Source organism: Humulus lupulus, chromosome 6 (assembly GCF_963169125.1).
Source record: "Humulus lupulus chromosome 6, drHumLupu1.1, whole genome shotgun sequence".
Classification (NCBI taxonomy): Eukaryota; Viridiplantae; Streptophyta; class Magnoliopsida; order Rosales; family Cannabaceae; genus Humulus; species Humulus lupulus.
The window spans coordinates 95,084,515-95,102,203 of record NC_084798.1 but is presented as its reverse complement, the minus strand read 5'-3'; the positions used below and the strand labels follow the sequence as shown (position 1 = coordinate 95,102,203).

At 34.6% G+C, this 17,689-nt stretch overlaps 1 protein-coding gene and 1 long non-coding RNA gene across 3 annotated transcripts; one reads left to right on the top strand and one right to left on the bottom strand.

The window, feature by feature from the left end:
• Window positions 1-9,571: 9,571 nt before the first annotated feature.
• On the bottom strand, window positions 9,572-11,460 carry LOC133784128 (mitogen-activated protein kinase kinase kinase 18-like). The gene has a single exon (XM_062223619.1). It carries the CDS (start codon window positions 11,323-11,325, stop codon window positions 9,838-9,840), a length of 1,488 nt encoding a protein of 495 aa, XP_062079603.1. The 5' UTR covers window positions 11,326-11,460; the 3' UTR covers window positions 9,572-9,837.
• A 4,458-nt stretch (window positions 11,461-15,918) lies between these two features.
• LOC133784127 (uncharacterized) lies at window positions 15,919-17,457 on the top strand. 2 transcript variants are annotated; one of them, XR_009871148.1, is made up of 3 exons: window positions 15,919-16,132; window positions 16,221-16,302; window positions 16,641-17,457. It is a non-coding gene; the product is annotated as an uncharacterized LOC133784127 (long non-coding RNA). The 2 variants fall into 2 exon arrangements; XR_009871147.1 differs by lacking the exon at window positions 16,641-17,457 and having other exon boundaries at window positions 16,221-16,584.
• The last annotated feature ends 232 nt before the right edge of the window (window positions 17,458-17,689 follow it).

Below are 17,689 nucleotides of genomic sequence, written 5' to 3'. Positions count from 1 at the left end.
CTCCCAAAAGCCAAAAAGTCTCCTGAGGAGCGCTATAGCGCCCTAGGGTGGGCGCTGTAGCGCTACCTCCAGCCCAAAACACCCCTGAACCGACCTTCTTCATCTCCTTCGTTTCTAACTCGATCTCCAAGCTTCCAAAGCCTATTCTTGATGCCAAATGAACCCAAAAACCATCCCAACACACCCCAATCATCACAAGCATGGGAACCCTAGCCAAAACTCCCAACAAAAACCATGAATTCACCCTAAACATTTCAGCTGCAAAACAAAACCAAAACAGAGCAAACCAGAGAAAAACATGGTCAAAAACTTACCCAAAGCTTGGCTTAAAAACCACAAAGAAAAATGAAGAAAAGAAGGTACGGGAGAACTCTAAAATACACTCTGTTTTTCCATCATTTCCTTCAGTCACCAAAGGTTATATCTATCCTAGGGGTGAAATGTCCATTTTACCCCTAGGTCAATTGATGGTTTCTAAAGACTCCCAAGGGCATTTTTGGTACTTTCCTCCTAACTCGTTAATCATAATTAACGCTCCCTAATTCCCGCTGTTCTCAATAATCATAAACACCAATAATTCACATCATGTTACCCTTTATCTCCCGGTAACGCTCTAATCATCAAAATCACCCCAAGACTCAACCCAAGTCCCGACACTTAAATCTGTTGTGACTAAACCGCTAATCAATATTCTACGATCGTCTCATGTCGAATAACTCGAACAAACCCACATCATAATGTGGTCTCAACATATATCATTGACATGCATACAATTAACATTATATTATAATATAATTCTCATAAACATGCATAAACACATTAAATGGCATAATTAAACAATTATGGCCCTCCCGGCCTACAAATCCAGCCATTAAACCACATTAGGGAATCTGGGGCATTACACTTGGACCTTATGTATTCTACCCAAAAGGCACAAATCTATTGGCTATAAGTGGCTCTACAAAACTAAATTCAACTCAGATGACATTATCCAAAGGCACAATGCCAGATTATTTGCCAAAGGATACACTCAAAAAGAGGGCATCGACTTCTTTGACACCTTTTCTCCCATGGCTAAAATGGTTTCTGTCAAAGTTCTTCTTGCTATTGCCACTATAAAGCAATGAAATTTAACTCAATTAGATGTCAATAATGCGTTTCTTAATGGCAGTCTCACTGAAATTATTTATATGATCTCCCATTAGGATATCAATCTCACTGTATTTCCTCTTTTGCAATTACTACAATGTTTTGCAAGCCCAACAAGTCAATAAATGACCTTAAACATGCCTCTAGGCAGTGGCATTCCAAGCTTTCTTAGCAACTCACCCAACATGGCTTCACTCAATCTAAAGATGACTATTCGTTATTCACTAGAGGCTCGGGCCATTCCTTCATTGCCTTACTTGACTACGTCGATGACGTAGTTGTCACCGACCCCGACTTATCTCATGTTCAACAACTTCAATCTCTTCTTAATCATGATTTCAAACTTAAATGTCTTGGCAACTTGAAATGCTTCCTTGGTTTTGAAATTTCCTATTCTAACTCTGGTTTATTTTTATCTCAGAGACATTACACATTACAACTCTTGGAAGACACAGGATTTCTTGGTTGCAAACCAGCCACCACCCAAATGGACCCACGATCAAAACTCTCAGGAGACGATGGTGACATTTTGCCCAACCCTTCAACTTATCGAAGACTTATTGGCTGCCTCATTTACTTTAATTTATCGCGTCCAGACATCACTTATGCATTACATTGTCGGAGTCAGTTTCTCTACAAACCTCGAACCACACACCTTCAAGCTACTCACAGACTTGTGCGCTACCTCAAACACAAACCTAGCCAAGGTATGTTCTACTCAGCAAAGTCTTCTCTTCAAGTTCGAGCTTTTTCAGATTCTGACAAGGCAAGCTGCCCCGACACTCGTCGTTCAATCATCGAATTTTGTATATTCATTGGTGATTCCATGGTCTCTTGGTGATCCAAAAAGCAACCAACTATTTCAAGGTCCTCTGCTGAGGCAGAATACCGCGCTCTTGCTGCCACTACAACCGAAGTCATTTGGATCACTCATTTACTTTCAGCTCTACAAGTAGCCTTTCCTCTCCCCACCATCCTATACTGCGACAACAATTCTACCATGCACATTGCTAACAACCCGGCCTTTCATGATCGCACCAAGCATATTGAGCTTGATTGCCACGCCGTTCGGGACAAAATAAAGGAAGGCTTCCCTCACATCTTACCTATCAGCTCTAAACACTAGCTTGCTCATGCTTTCACTAAGCCTTTACCTTCTACAGCTTTAGAATATCTTCTCTTCAAGATGGTTGTCCAAGACCTACACAATCCATCTTGAGGGGGAGTATTATAAGTTTCTCTATTTAGAATAAAATTCAGATGTCCCGAAAATGATGCCCCAAGCTTGTCCCACGTATAATATGTTAACATGTGGCAAAAAAATTTAATTAAAAGAGCTTATTAAAATAAATTAATGGACGTTTGTTAGGTTGTTTTAGCTCCCTCTTTCTTTTTGTGTGTTTTTTGTTCCATAAATGTTTGATATCCCAATAACAACTTTTAATAAATTAAATTCCATAAGTGGCTATGAATGTTAAGAGTGAAAAATAAAATAAATTTAGTGATATTTTGTATTAATAATACCAAAACGTTGACAATAATATATTATTATTTTAAATGTGACAATAGTTTAGGACAATAATATACTATATTGAATCATTAAATTTGATTGTATTAAACTTCTCTCAATTTTGTGAGATATGTTGCACATTAGACCTATATTAAAATTTGTTAGTTATTATTAAAATTTGTTGGATTTTCTACTGTATCAAATACATATATGTTATTAAGTGTTATTTAAAAATTGGTAGAAAGTAACAAAATGACAAAATCTTGTATGAACTTAAAAAAGAGATATATATTAACTTTATTTAATATAAAAAATATATAATATAATATTATATTATAAAAAAGAGAAATATAAAAAAATAAGGAAAAAAAGATAGAATAATATATAAATATTTATATTCAAATATGTATGCATAGAGATGGAGTATATATTTAAATATTATATTATATGATTAATGGATTATAAAGTTTTTTTTTTTAAAAAAGAATGAGACTATTTAAACCAAGACATATAAATAATTAAAGTTTGTTGGTGGGTATCAAGCATTTATGGAGCAAAGTAGAGAGAGAGAAAAATAGAGATAAAATAACCTAATAAATGTTTGTTAGCAAATTTTTAATAAGTTCTTTAATAATCTAACAAACGTCTGTTAATTTTTTTTAATAAGCTCTTTTAATTAAATTTTTTGCCACATGTTAACATATTATACGTGAGACAGACTTGGGACATTATTTTTTATTCCTCTATTTATTAGATTAGTTGTATCTTGTTTTGCCACATGTCATGTTCTTAGTGGCTCATTTATTCTTTGTCCTACTATATATATTTTGAATATATTCCTTTTGTATTTGATAGGACCCATTCAGAGAAATAAAAGTTTGTTTTTTTATTCATCGTAATATAAGTGTTGTGCCTCTTAATATTCTACCTATATAAGTAAGTAGCTTGGTTAGCCATTGTTAGAACACTTCTATCCGGTGCTCTACTTTAACATTTAAAATACTTTCTTAAAACACACATTTTTCTATTTTACTTCTAAGTTTTACATTTTACCATACATCAGATTCTCTATTTTTTTCTCTATATCATTTAAATATTATATTTTCAAATATTTTTTATTCATTTCAAATATTTTTTATAACTATCAATAATATTCTAATATATTTTAATATTATAATATTGGGTTAAATGATGAATAATGTACATTAAATATAGCTTGGTACTGTAGCTTTATCTAAAAATATTTGTAAAATACATCATCCAATGTATACCCATTTTTGTTAGTTTTAGCTATTTTTTACATATTTTGGTAATATAACTCACCCAATGTGAGTGTTTTTAGTCATCTCCATGTGAGATTTGTATTATTATTATTATTATTATTATTATTATTATTATTATTATTATTATTATTATTTCAGACCTATTCTAGACGTTGTTCCTTTTGACCATTAATGAAATTTCATTTTCCTTATAAAAGAAAAAGATTTATGGAGAAATGGAATAATTCATCATCTTCTCCAAACTATTATACTTGTACAGTTATATTCATGTTTTTTTTTTTATGCTACAAAAATACCTCTTAAACTATTACTATCTTTCTTTTGTGAAAATTATTCTTTTATTATGTTTCAATATTTTTTTAATAGAAATTCATCAAATTTTACTCTACAACTACTAATTCCAATAATAGATGATTCACTTTATTATTTATCATTTTTGTTTATATTATTATAATTTATATAAAATTAAATAATATTTGTAGTTGTGGTGAGGTATAAGGATGAAAGTGAACCAAAATATAATGAACTTGGTATTTTTTTTTAATAAAAAAAGATCATGATGAGAAATTTTACAAGGATGGTTATTATTATAAAAGGTATTTTTTTTGTCGGGTTATAAAAGGTATTTTTGTAATAGAAAATAAAAATGAATTGCAATGAAGGGACCAGACATATTAAGACAGGTGAGGCCTTCACCTATGACCCCCAAATATAGGACGTCTATATTAGACAAGTATTCTTTAAAATAAAAAATAAAATGACTAGTTTCATTTTTATATTTGAAAGGTCAAATAGCTTTTTTTTCCCCTTAAATTATCAGTTTTACCCCCAAATTTTTGTGACAAAAATTCTCTCAAAATTATAGTAACTATTGAAAATATGTTCATTTTGTTATATTTTAATTTCTTTTTAAAATAATTTATTGATGTAACAATGATGTGACGTTAATATGGCTCCATTCAAGAGTTTAGACAAAAAAAAAATATACATAAATAATGATTTATTAATAAATTATGATAATATCAATTTGCATTCGGAGTTAATGTTTGTATGTTTATCACTAATAAATTTAATTTTGACTAGTTTTAATTAGTTAAATAGATCATTGTACTCTAATTATGCATGTGTTCTATGATCACATCAACAAGTCGTTCAAAAAATGAACAAAATACAACAGAAATGGTACATTTTCAATAGTTTTTATAGTTCGGGGAGCAAAACTCTATAAGACCATCTTCAATAGATGGTGTATAATTTATGTCAAGTTTGACCCAAAATATGTGTCAATGATATATTTTACTCACTTTTTTCATTTGTACTTCAATGCACATGTGCAAACTAGCTAAAAAAGTCAATATAGTTAAATGTTAATTGAAAATATACAAAAAAAATTAATTTTTTTATTAAAAGATAAATTAAAAATTATAAAATTAATAATTTGTATTAATGAATGGCAAAGAATTAATTAAAAAAATGTGATATTTATTGTGGGCCAAATTTGACTCATGCTATATTTTGTGCTAAATTTGTCACATATTTTAGAATACAATTGAAATTCAATTTTATGAAGATGGCCTAAAAATTGGCTATACACCAATTTTATAGCACTGGAAAAATAATGCTATTTGCGTTTTTTTTAATATTAATTAATAATTTTTCTATTTTCTTAGTAAAATAGTGTTAACTTTTTTTTTAATATAAGCTAATAATTGTCTCTTTCTTTACCCAATAACAATCACATTGACATAAAATTAATTTTGTATCTAATATGCAAATTATCATTGTTTATGATTATAGAATCAATTTTAAATAATTATAATTTTATCTTATTATTTTGAATTTTGAATTGTCTTACTTTAAATTATTTTTGTTGTAGTCTACCTGGTTGCAATTTGTCCAAGATTTATATAATGACCGATGTTGACCACGATTTTGGCCAACGACGAGTAGAAGTCAAAACTACAATGAACCTTCAAGAGAATAATACGACACAAATAATTTTATAGTGGTTCAGCCCCAATTTATTGGTAATAGCCTAATCCACTTGGAGTTGTGATATATTTAGTCTACACTTAAGATCAGATGAACTTGAGCCAACTGAGTTTCTTAAGTGCAAGTAGAAAAATATAGAGTTTCTCTCTAGAGAATACAAACTTTATCTCTCTAACCTCTCAGAAAACACCCCAAGAATGCCCCAAGTAACAGTCCCCAACTAGAAAGTTTTTCTCATTCTCCAAAAAATCAGATCCCCCAAATGATGCCATGAGCCCTTTATTTATAGGCTCATGGATCGTACATAAATATCTCCCTTTTACCGGGTCATTTGTTCTTCCAACAGACTTTAATTAATAAAATATAAATAAATCTAATATTACAACAATATGGCTATTATTCTGGGATATCTGAGAGATTCCCGCGGTAGTTGAGAATGATTCGGGTTGAAGCTGTTACTGAGGAAATAGGCAAGCACCTCTCGTAGGCAAAGCACTCCTCTAGCACACCTCTGGTCTAGCAAAACACTCTACTGGTCGGGCAAAAAAAATGACTGGTCGGCCATGCATTCCACCGGTCGGGCAAATACTTCACTGGTCGGCCATACACTTAACTGGTCGGACAAACACCTCACTGGTCGAACAAGCACATGACTGGGCAGACAAGCACATGACTGAGCAGACAAGCACATGACTGGTCGGACAAGCACAAGACTGGGCAGACAAGCACATGACTGGGCAGAAAAGCACATGACTGGTGGGTCATGACACTTGACTGGTCAGTCAAAAATCCTTATCGGTCTGACAGAATCTCTACCAGGTCAGTCAGATCACTTTATCACAACTCCGATGAGCCAATACATTTATTGACTATTAATGTGTCGTTTACGGACCATGTATTGCCACTTGTCACTTCTGATTGCCACGTCATCGAACTCCAATTTTTGGGGAAAACATTTGCCCCCTAAGTTTATTATATGATATACTCACATAATAAACTTTTCTTCTGGCAAAATGTTTTTGAGGTCATCCGAAAACTTCCATCGAGTCGGTAATTTTCACTCTTGTAATAAACCCACGATCGAACTTTTCTTTTGATTTCTTCAAATTCCATTCTTTGAGCTTGTTTGAATAGCTGATTTGAAATGCATGTTTGGTCCCCGGGACCCAAATACTTTTTTGACTGCTAACCCTTGGGTGTATTGTTTCCTGCTGCTCAGAAGCCTCCCTGACTCTTCGGACACCACTCCAAATATATGCTCAACCTCTCGGACGCGGACCCTCGGAAGCACCAGGCTCCTCGGATGGCTAGCTAGCATCTCCTCGGACACGGACGCTCCTTGAAGGCGCACCCCAGCTGCTCGGACATAGCCCACACCCGATCGGACACCAGCCTTCAGACGCGCGCGCACAACCATGGCTGCTCGGATGCAGCTCCTCCAGCCGCTCGGACGCAGACACAGCTGGTCGGACACAGCCCACACCTAATCGGACACAGCCCCACTGCTCGGACACACAGCTTCTCCATCCGCTCGGCCATGTGCCCCAACCACTCGGACATGCATCTAGCTGCTCGAACACAAGCAGCCTCTCGGTCATGCCAGCCTCTCGGACATGTGGTGCAACTGCTCGGACGTACGCCTAGCCACCTGGACACCATAGCCTCTTTGCCCCGTGCCTGGCTGCTTGGACACCACAGCCTAACCACTCGGATGCATGCCCTTATGTCCTCGGGCTTGTAAAAAAAATGGTTTACTCCAGGAACTCCTCATTGTTAGTTATGCTCAACAACAGAGTTTCCTACTAGACCAGTGATATATGCTCAACTGACCAGGGAAGTTGTATCTGCTCTCCCGACCAGGAAAACTTTGCACCTGATCAGCTAAACTTTGTACGTGGCCAGTAGTTTACTCTTTTTTCTTGTGAAGTGATATTTTTCTCGTACAACCGAGCTATTGGCTTTTATACTTTACTTTTCTTTGTTAACTTAAAACATTCTAAGTCTTTTTAGACTTAAAAAGTTATAAGTTTTTTGTGAATAGTAAAGTCACTCTGATGTATGCCTTATATTTTCGCATGAGTACTTAGTTTTCTAACTTTGAAATTCTAGACATTTCATAAGTCCATACTAAGTATAATTTCTCACACTCTTATTGCTCTAACATTTTATGAGAAGAATATTTATTGTCACACGGATATTTGCTTCTAACTTGAAATTTTGAAAAATTCTAAGTTACTTAAGCTTTGTCAAACAAGTTAGCTCAATGGCATTTTTGGACCTCAAAAATTTACAAGTCAGCCTAAAAACATATATATTAACTCGTGCTCTTATTGCCTGTGTTAAATTATATACCATTATACCCCATGTGCCCCCCAAGTTATCGAGGGTTGAAAGATCCTTAGTCACTTGCTACTTGATCGAATCTGTTCGAGTAGTTAATTACTCGGGAAACACATAGAATATATGGAAAATATTCGAGCAGTTGAACACTGCTTGAATGTATCGACCAGTTGAACACTATCCGATTTTACCGACCAGTTGAATACTTGTTCGGATAATTAACACACATGCACATTTGTAGCAAGAATCGACCACGATGCGCGTAGTCTCTTTTATTACTCGTAAATTAAAAAGGACAAAATGTGTCAAATAACGAGTCTTAAAGAACAAAAATTGTTCAAAAATAGATGACTGGTTATGAAATAACCAGCTCATAAACCAAATTTAAATAACAAGTTAAACAACTTGAAATTAAACTACCACTCTGAAAGCAGTATTTAGAAATAATATATTCATAGACGCTCGCCGCTCCAGTAGCTCCTGATCCTAGCACTCCCGCTCAGCATGCTTCTCCCTTGCTTCGTTGATTTCCTTAGCCAAGTGTGGACCTCCACATATAGTGTCTAAGGTAAAGTCCACAGGTCCGGGCTGCAAGGGTGGAGATCTTTGTCGTTTGAAACTAGGATTGCAGCTGCCTCCTTCTCCTTGGGGTGAGCATACCAAGCCAAGGGCTAGGGCTTTATCCGAACAAGGACTCCTGCGGGGTAGAAGGGAGGGCTTCCACAGAGTCTGACGGAGGAAAAAGAGTTGTAGTAAGCTCGGCAGAGCGAAGGAAAAGCCTTCAGAGAGCGGGGGTAGGCCGGAAGAAAGAAGTCGAGTGTCTCAATGAAAGCACCAAAATGTTGACCACGATTTTGGCCAACGACGAGTAGAAGTCAAAACTACAATGAACCTTCAAGAGAATAATACGACACAAATAATTTTATAGTGGTTCAGCCCCAATTTATTGGTAATAGCCTAATCCACTTGGAGTTGTGATATATTTAGCATACACTTAAGATCAGATGAACTTGAGCCAACTGAGTTTCTTAAGTGCAAGTAGAAAAATATAGAGTTTCTCTCTAGAGAATACAAACTTTATCTCTCTAACCTCTCAGAAAACACCCCAAGAATGCCCCAAGTAACAGTCCCCAACTAGAAAGTTTTTCTCATTCTCCAAAAAATCAGATCCCGTAGGCAAAGCACCTCTCGTAGGCAAAGCACTCCTTTAGCACACCTCTGGTCTAGCAAAACACTCTACTGGTCGGGCAAAAAAAATGACTGGTCGGCCATGCATTCCACTGGTCGGGCAAATACTTCACTGGTCGGCCATACACTTAACTAGTCGGACAAACACCTCACTGGTCGAACAAGCACATGACTGGGCAGACAAGCACATGACTGGTCGGTCATGACACTTGACTGGTCAATCAAAAATCCTTATCGGTCTGACAGAATCTCTACCAGGTCAGTCAGATCACTTTATCACAACTCCGACGAGCCAATACATTTATTGACTATTAATGTGTCGTTTATAGACTATGTATTGCCACTTGTCACTTCTGATTGCCACGTCATCGAACTCTAAATTTTTGGGATAACAACCGAGATAGAGAACAAAGAAAATTGACCTCTATTTCTAGAAAATTTGGAACCGCCAACATAGCACGTGAATGTGAACCCAAAAATAAAAAAAGAAACAAATAAAATTAAAGTATTGAGAATGTGAAAATAACAAAGTAAAAAACATGAAAAGCACCCTGTGGTTGGAAAAAATATTGACTTTTTTTTTTTTTTTTCCTTTTGGAGATTTGCATTATTACATGTCATAACAAAACTTGTTTCATTACTAATATTGGTACTAATTGTTTCAACAGAATAATAATAATCTAATGACATTTCATCATACAATGAGGTATAAACAATCTCTCCTTCTTGAATAATTGAATTATAAGTTGTTGTAGTTGAATCCTGAACGGGGTCTTCTTCAAAATCATTGCTTCTAACAGTGAACCAATCATCATCATCATGATCATCACTCCTCCAACCCCAATTAGGTCTATTAGGAAGACAAGAAAATGTGTCACCACCGATCAAAACTTTGATCCTCTCCTTAGCTGAACTCACAAAAGAGGCATCAAGTTCAAGCTCTTTGTTCCTACTACACTCTGACACTTCCAACAGATCCCACAAGTCTCTATCCAAAACGCCACTAGGAGATGTCGTTTGGGCCTCATACTGTCCCAAATGAGACTCCGACACTTGAACAAATGGATGACTAACAAGTTCCTTAGCTGTCCACCTCTCCTTTGAGTCCCTCTTCAAACACTTGCTCAAGAAGTCCTTTGCTTCCTCCGAAAGCCAGCTCGGAAGCTCTGGTACACTATTGCGATATCCGATCTGATAAAGCGCCGATGCCGGGTCATTCATCTCCGGCCAAGGTCCACTGCCAGTGGCCATCTCAATGACCGTACATCCTAAAGCCCATATGTCAGCTTCAACACCCTGTTCTTCCCCACGCGTCACTTCCGGTGCCATGAAAGCCGGTGTCCCGGAGAATTTCGATGCAGCCCCCTCGTCGAAATCTTCGATCCAATCCACTCTTCTCACCAATTTAGCACAGCCCAAATCAGCAATTTTGACACCCTCTTCACCAACCAAGATATTCCGGCTCTTGATATCACAATGAGCTAGTCCATTCCCGTGAAGGTAATCTAAACCTTGGAGAATCTGATACGTGTAGAGCTTGATCAGAGACTCATCGAGCTTCCCTCCACGCCGTCTGATCTCATCGGAAAGCGTTCCACCTGACATATACTCCATGCAAAGATTGTATGTGGGAGGAGAACAATTGTTTGGATCATCATCAGTAGTGACCAAATAACCCAAGTACTTTACAATGTAAGAAGAGCTTAGTTTTGAAAGAAAACTCTGTTCTTTTCTCAAGAAAACTGAACAAGAACAAAGATCTGTAGACTTCACGGCTAATAGCTCACCGGAATTGTTGTCAGCGGCGAGATAGACTGTGGAGGTGGCTCCACGGCCAATGGGGTGTCCTCTAGTCCACTCCATGGAACAGAGCACAGAGAAGTAAGCAAGTGAGAAACAGAGTATTTTTTGCCTTGTAATCTTCCTTGGGTTTAGGAAAAAAAAAGGCTTGCTATATATACAAATTATTTATGGAATAACTTTGTTGGTTTTTATTTTATTTTAAAAGCAATATTAATTTTTTTGAATTCAAAGATCTATATACATGAATAAAATTAAAAAGATATACAAAAAGAACATGCTCCTTTTTTAATACTAGTTTGGGGTGTTTTGGTACCATAATTAACGGTACTTTGTATATAATTGAGACACGTGGCGAAAGGAGGGAGTTTGACATATATGGCCGTCTAGGAGCCGCAATTACTTGGCTTGGGAATAAAGCCGTCCAATGGCGACACGTGAAAGCTTATGCCTTAATCCTAATTGAAACACAAGTTTAACTTGTACAAATTTCTAAATTATTTTCTTTATTGTTTTAATAATATAAATATTTATAGGACAATTCTTCAATCGAAGCTTCACTTTAAGTTTTATTGGTGGGGTTCTTCAGTGTTCTCGACCCGTAAATAGTTTTCAGTACGATTTTTTATGACCGTGTATATTGTAGTTGTTTGGAGCATCCTGCAAATTTTCAGAAAATTCTGAATACTTTATAGTACCGAAAACTAGGTTTAAACATGTTGTTACACGCGTGAGTAATTTTTTTTATGCGCGTGGAAAGTAACATGTTTGAACCTAATTTTTGGTACTGTCAACTATTCAGAATTTTCTAAAAATTTGCAGGATACTCTAAATAGCTACAATATACACGATCATAAAAAAATCGCGCTGAAAACTGTTCACGGGTCGAGAATACTGAGAGCCCCACTGGTAGAACTTAAAGTAAAGCTCCTATAGGAGAATTGTCCTAAATATAGGACAATTCTGAAAAATTTATCGGATGCTCTAAATAACTACAATATACACTGTCATAAAAAAAAATTGTGCCGAAAACTATTCACGGTTTGAGAACACAAAAGAATCCCACTAATAAAGCTCTTTTTGAAACCTACCATAAAAATTTAGTATATATATATATATAAGACAATTCTTCTATATGGGCTCTTCACTCTAAGTCATACCGGTAGGGCTCTCAGTGTTCTCGACCCGTAAATATTTTTCGGCGCGATTTTTTTTATGACCGTGTATATTGTAGCTATTTAGAGCATCATGCAAATTTTCAGAAAATTCCGAATAGTTTACAATACCGAAAACTAGATTCAAACATGTTGTTACACGCGTGACTAATTTTTTTTATGCGTGTGGAAATCAACATGTTTGAACCTAATTTTTGGTACTGTCAACTATTCAGAATTTTCTGAAAATTTGTAAGATGCTTTAAACAACTACAATATACATGATCAAAAAAAAATCGCGCTGAAAACTGTTCACGGGTCAAGAACACTGAGAGCCCCACCAATAAAACATAAAGTGAAGCACCTGTTAAAAAATTCTCATATATATTAATCAGCTCAAATCATTCTTTTTTAATTTTTGGTTTTTGGATTAGACTTTAGAATGCTTTTCAACGCGGTGTTTTTAAGACAAAAATGAATTCACATTGAGAGTTTCAAACTAATAATAATAATAATAATAATAATAATAATAATAATAATAATTGTCTATGATTTTGTCAAATATTTGTCACAAGTTTCAATAAATGTGCCATCTAAAGTTTCTTTAGGCATTTTCTTTAATTAGTTGTTCCTTGAAGAAAATAGAAACCAAAAATTACGAATTGTGATCCAGAATTTTCCACTACACTATTATCCCCTCGGACTTTAGTATACACTATTTATTTGTTATTCATCTTGATTCGAAAAGAAAACAAACAATACATATTCCTCTTCTTTGTTATAATTAATAATATTTGATTAGACATAAACGCGTGGTCCATTAAAACCACAAATTTATTTATTAAGTGACTTTTCATGAAATGGAATCTAGCGAAATCCAAGAAGAGGTGTGTACGTAGTTAACTGCAACTGCAATCCATGCATAAAAAGTTCATGTTCTATTCATAATGGACGGCGGTATTGTTGTTGAGATTCAGCCAATTCTTTTCCTCATTATCTTCAATTTTAGTAATCTCTAACCCAAACCAATCCACACCTTTTTTTTTTCTCTCTTTCCTCAAATAATATATATACAAAAAATAAAAGAGTGACTCACTGACTTTGCTTTGCTTGTTACTTAACCACTAGGATCAAAATTCTGTTGAAAGTGATTCATTGTGTCGGTGCCCATGTAAAAATTTATATATATTTATAAATATATATTTTCAGCACAAAAAGAGGCTAAATGGGTTTTTAAAAAGTTCCTTTACAGCTATAGACACAGCGCAATCTCATCTCTCTCCATTCAATTTAATTGAATTGTATTGTTTGGGGAATCGGGGACCAACCGCCCAACACAAGTTTGTGATCGTTCCTAATCTGCCAATTTGAATGCAGCTCAACTGTGGATGTGAATGCTTGAAGCAACATTCATATATAGAAATAGATCTCAACTTAATTAGTTGTCTTGTTCTTCTAATTGCAGTCAAGTCATTATTATGATTTATCACACCTTTTCTTTGTTTTGATAGTGTCCAACAATTTTTATTATTTGGTATTTTTGAAATTTGAATTATGTTGACGCCTATGCGTGTTAACTTGGTTTTGAATCAACCATTCTTTTATCAAAGCCAAACAATGAGAACTACGTATTAATGTTTCCTGAAATCGAAGGTTGTTAACTGGAAATAGAGGACACACGTCGGTTTTTAATTGGAAAAGGGTACGGTTGACTTCGCAATTGCTAGCTTTACATGATGGAATTGAAATACTTTTCATTTAAGTTGGCCAATTTTTTTTTTTTTGAAGTTAAGTTGGCCAATTTTGAGTTCACGGATTGAGTATTTCCTTATTAAAAAAATTGATGCATCTTGTGGTACTTAACAATTAATACTATATAGTGTTATTAGATCTCAAATATTTTAATCACATATTCTAATAAAGTTATGTGGAATTGGTCACTATAAACAATAATCTCAAGAATTATATTGTTGTATTATTATTTTTATTTCCCATATAGTTGATACGAAAGTATTGTTTGGTATTTTATAAAGTACTATAAATATTTACCTTAAATAAAAGTTTGGTCCTATTTTTTATTAAATCTAAAATATCTTTATTTTAATTACATGTAATATATCTAATATTTATTTTAAAAAAATTAATATCAAATTTTTTGAAATTAAAATCTAAATTGAAAAATAAAATTTTTAGTTAATTAAAAAAATAGTTATAGTTTTGCTAATTTTTATCTTTAATTAATTGAAATAATAATTTTAAAAAATAGTTCTAAATAATTTGTTAAATGATTAAAAAAATTGAGGAATTTATATATGTTGACTCGTTTTTTCATCAACTTACGCAAAGTAATAAATTGAGAGTTGTTTTTTTGTCTAATCCCTCGGAGGGGATCTTAATGATGAACAATGAGCTAAAAAAAAGAAGTAAATGCAGTAACTAATGAATGAGACAAATATTTATAGTGGTTTATCCCAAAAAAGATGACCTACGCCCACTTTAGTCAATACTATTTATGAACTTTTAACCCTCAAGAACAAGCTGAGTTTGGTCTTGCTCTTAGGGTAGTTACAGTAAAAGAGAGTAGGAGCTCTCTCCGAAAATGAACAATTACTGACTTGTTTTTCACTCTCTAATCCATTCCCTCTTTGCTACAGTGCGTGTTGCGCTATTTATAGCTGCGGAGATGGGAAGGGCTGACGGTGGCACCTTGTTTCCCGATCAGGCTAAATCTTAGTACACTTGGCTGGAGACAGGTTTCTGTCTCACCAAAAATGGTAATCCAACGTGTTATGTTCATTTGATGGTTGAAGGCACACTGGGGTGCAGAAGGAGGCTCGGGTAGTGAGGGCCCCTAGCGATCGACGAGGACCTCAGGGATCACCTGTGGCTGATGTGGCGACTTTAACAAATCCTTGTGGCGCGTGTTTGTCCAACTTGTGCATCTAGTTAGGACAGTTGGCTAGAGCTTTTTTTTTCTTATGGTTGATGTAGGCGTGACCATCTGAGATCATTTGGCTTTACATGATGGGTGAAGTAGGCTGGCACTGGCGAGTCCTCTCTCTTCTTGAGTATTGGGGAAGTGGGTCACTCCTTACAGCAGTTGGTGGTGACTGTTGTGTCCCAAAACTTTTTCTTGACATGTCATCGCTTCGCGGGCCGTCATGTGGAAGTACCGAATTTTGAGTATAACAATATCATGTATGGTTTTTCTCATTTATCTTTTTTATAAGGGAATCTTCAATTCTTATTGTTTGTATGACTTAATTTTTTTAAATATATGACGCACATTACTATAGAACACAATTAACTCTTGAATTAAGCCATATTTTTTTGCACAATTAGATCGTGTTATTTTTTAATGCCAATTTACTCATTTTTTTATTTATTTTTTATATATAAAAACAACTAAAAACTGATTGTTTCATATAATACCATTAATGCCACGTTTCCTTTAAAACAAAAATTTAATTCTTAAAATACAAACAATATATAAACTCTTTTAGTCTTTTCAATTCACCATTTTCTCCATCTCACTCTTTTCTTCTCAAACACAATTTCGATTGCTTTGTCGTCTTCATTTTCCATTTTCATTTCTTTAAGCTTCTCCATTCCAATCTTAGCTCACTGTCTCCGTCCGTCTTCGGTGATCGCCGATTTCGGAGTGCCTCATGTACTTCACTCCGACAGCCGTTGTTCCTGGTTATATGTTCATATGGGTAAGTTTTATTTATTTATTTATTTACTTTAAGTCCGTGGCAGTTATTATATATTGAGACCAACAATGCCTTCTACTTTCACTCTCAGTGCCTCACTCAGCCATCATCAGTGACTACTCTTCTCTGATTTATACAATTAGCTTCATTTACATGAGTTAAGGCTGAGTGAGGTAGGTGAACTAAAGTTGCCATCATGCTCTTGAATTGTTCGATAGAATTACTGAATGACCTTTTAGAGTAGTTATTGCAAATATGTTTGGGGAATTGGTTGCATTTGCAGGAAGATGACAAAAAAATATATAAAATTTATCTTTAATATAAATGATGAACATTTTATCTTATTAATGTTTTACATTCATTTTGATTTCCTTGGGCAGCTCTTATATTGCGAATAATATCTCCTTGAGACCTTGCTTCTTGATTTGGATAAATATAAACCATTATTTTGCTTATTTAGCTTTTAGATATCTTCATGTTGTTAATTCTCTCTATTTTTCTTCATTTTCAGGTCTTTTAAGCTAGGAGGATTCTATCTCATGCATTCTTTGATTTTTTTTTCTATTCCCTTTTAATCTAGTTAAATTGTTCTAGCTAGGCCTAATTGCCTATATCCACATTACTTGTCATTTTGTTTGTAGACCTAGACTACAATCACATCAAGTTTTTTATTTGAATTTTTCAATGTAAAAACATCTTATTTCTTGTCATCTCTCTCTCTCACTCTGATGCAAATGTTCATCATTTGCTTAAATTTTTTTTGGTTATTTTCTGTTTTTTTTTTTCAAATTTTCATAATGGCAATTATAAGGTGTTATGATTGGTTAAATACATGGTGGAATTGGCTAGGCATAAAAATGAGCAAAAACCATAATAATTTCACAAAGTCAACATATGAGAGTTGACTTTCGATATAGGCTTTTATAAATCATCTTTTTAGATCCAAAGTGTTTTTTTGGAGTATATGAGAGTACCAAAAAAGTTTGGGAGCATTTGAGGATATTTTGAGACAATTTTTGGAGTGTCAAGTCAGTGGGAAACGCGTCGCTCGATCTTGAAAGAGTAAACCAGGCGACGTGTCGCTTGGTGCTGGGCCACGCATCGCCCGACACCCAGGCGACACGTCGCGTGGGCCATCCATACGGGTTTGTACAATGATGTATTTTTGGCTCTAAAATCAAATTAAAATGTTCTAATCTCATTGGTTGAGTCTAATGAGGTTCCTATACTATTTAAAGGGTTCATTGAGTAAATTTGTGACTTGATCTCTCTCTCTCTAACTTTCAAGATTACTAGTTTTCTCCAAGATCTTTATCAAGAAAGCTTGACTTGTTTGAAGACCCAATGCTTGTGAATCCCAATCTTATTCATTGTAGTAGCTTCAAACAATTCCAATGAGAAGGCTAGGAATAGAGATTTTTGGACAACAAATCTTCATTTGTGTCAAGCCTTGTTACTTTTGTGATTCAAATAAAGTCATAAACTTGTGATTTTATTTTTGAAGGTTGTTCTTCAAGAAAAGTCCACTCTACACTAATTTATTTGTGTTTATGTACTTTG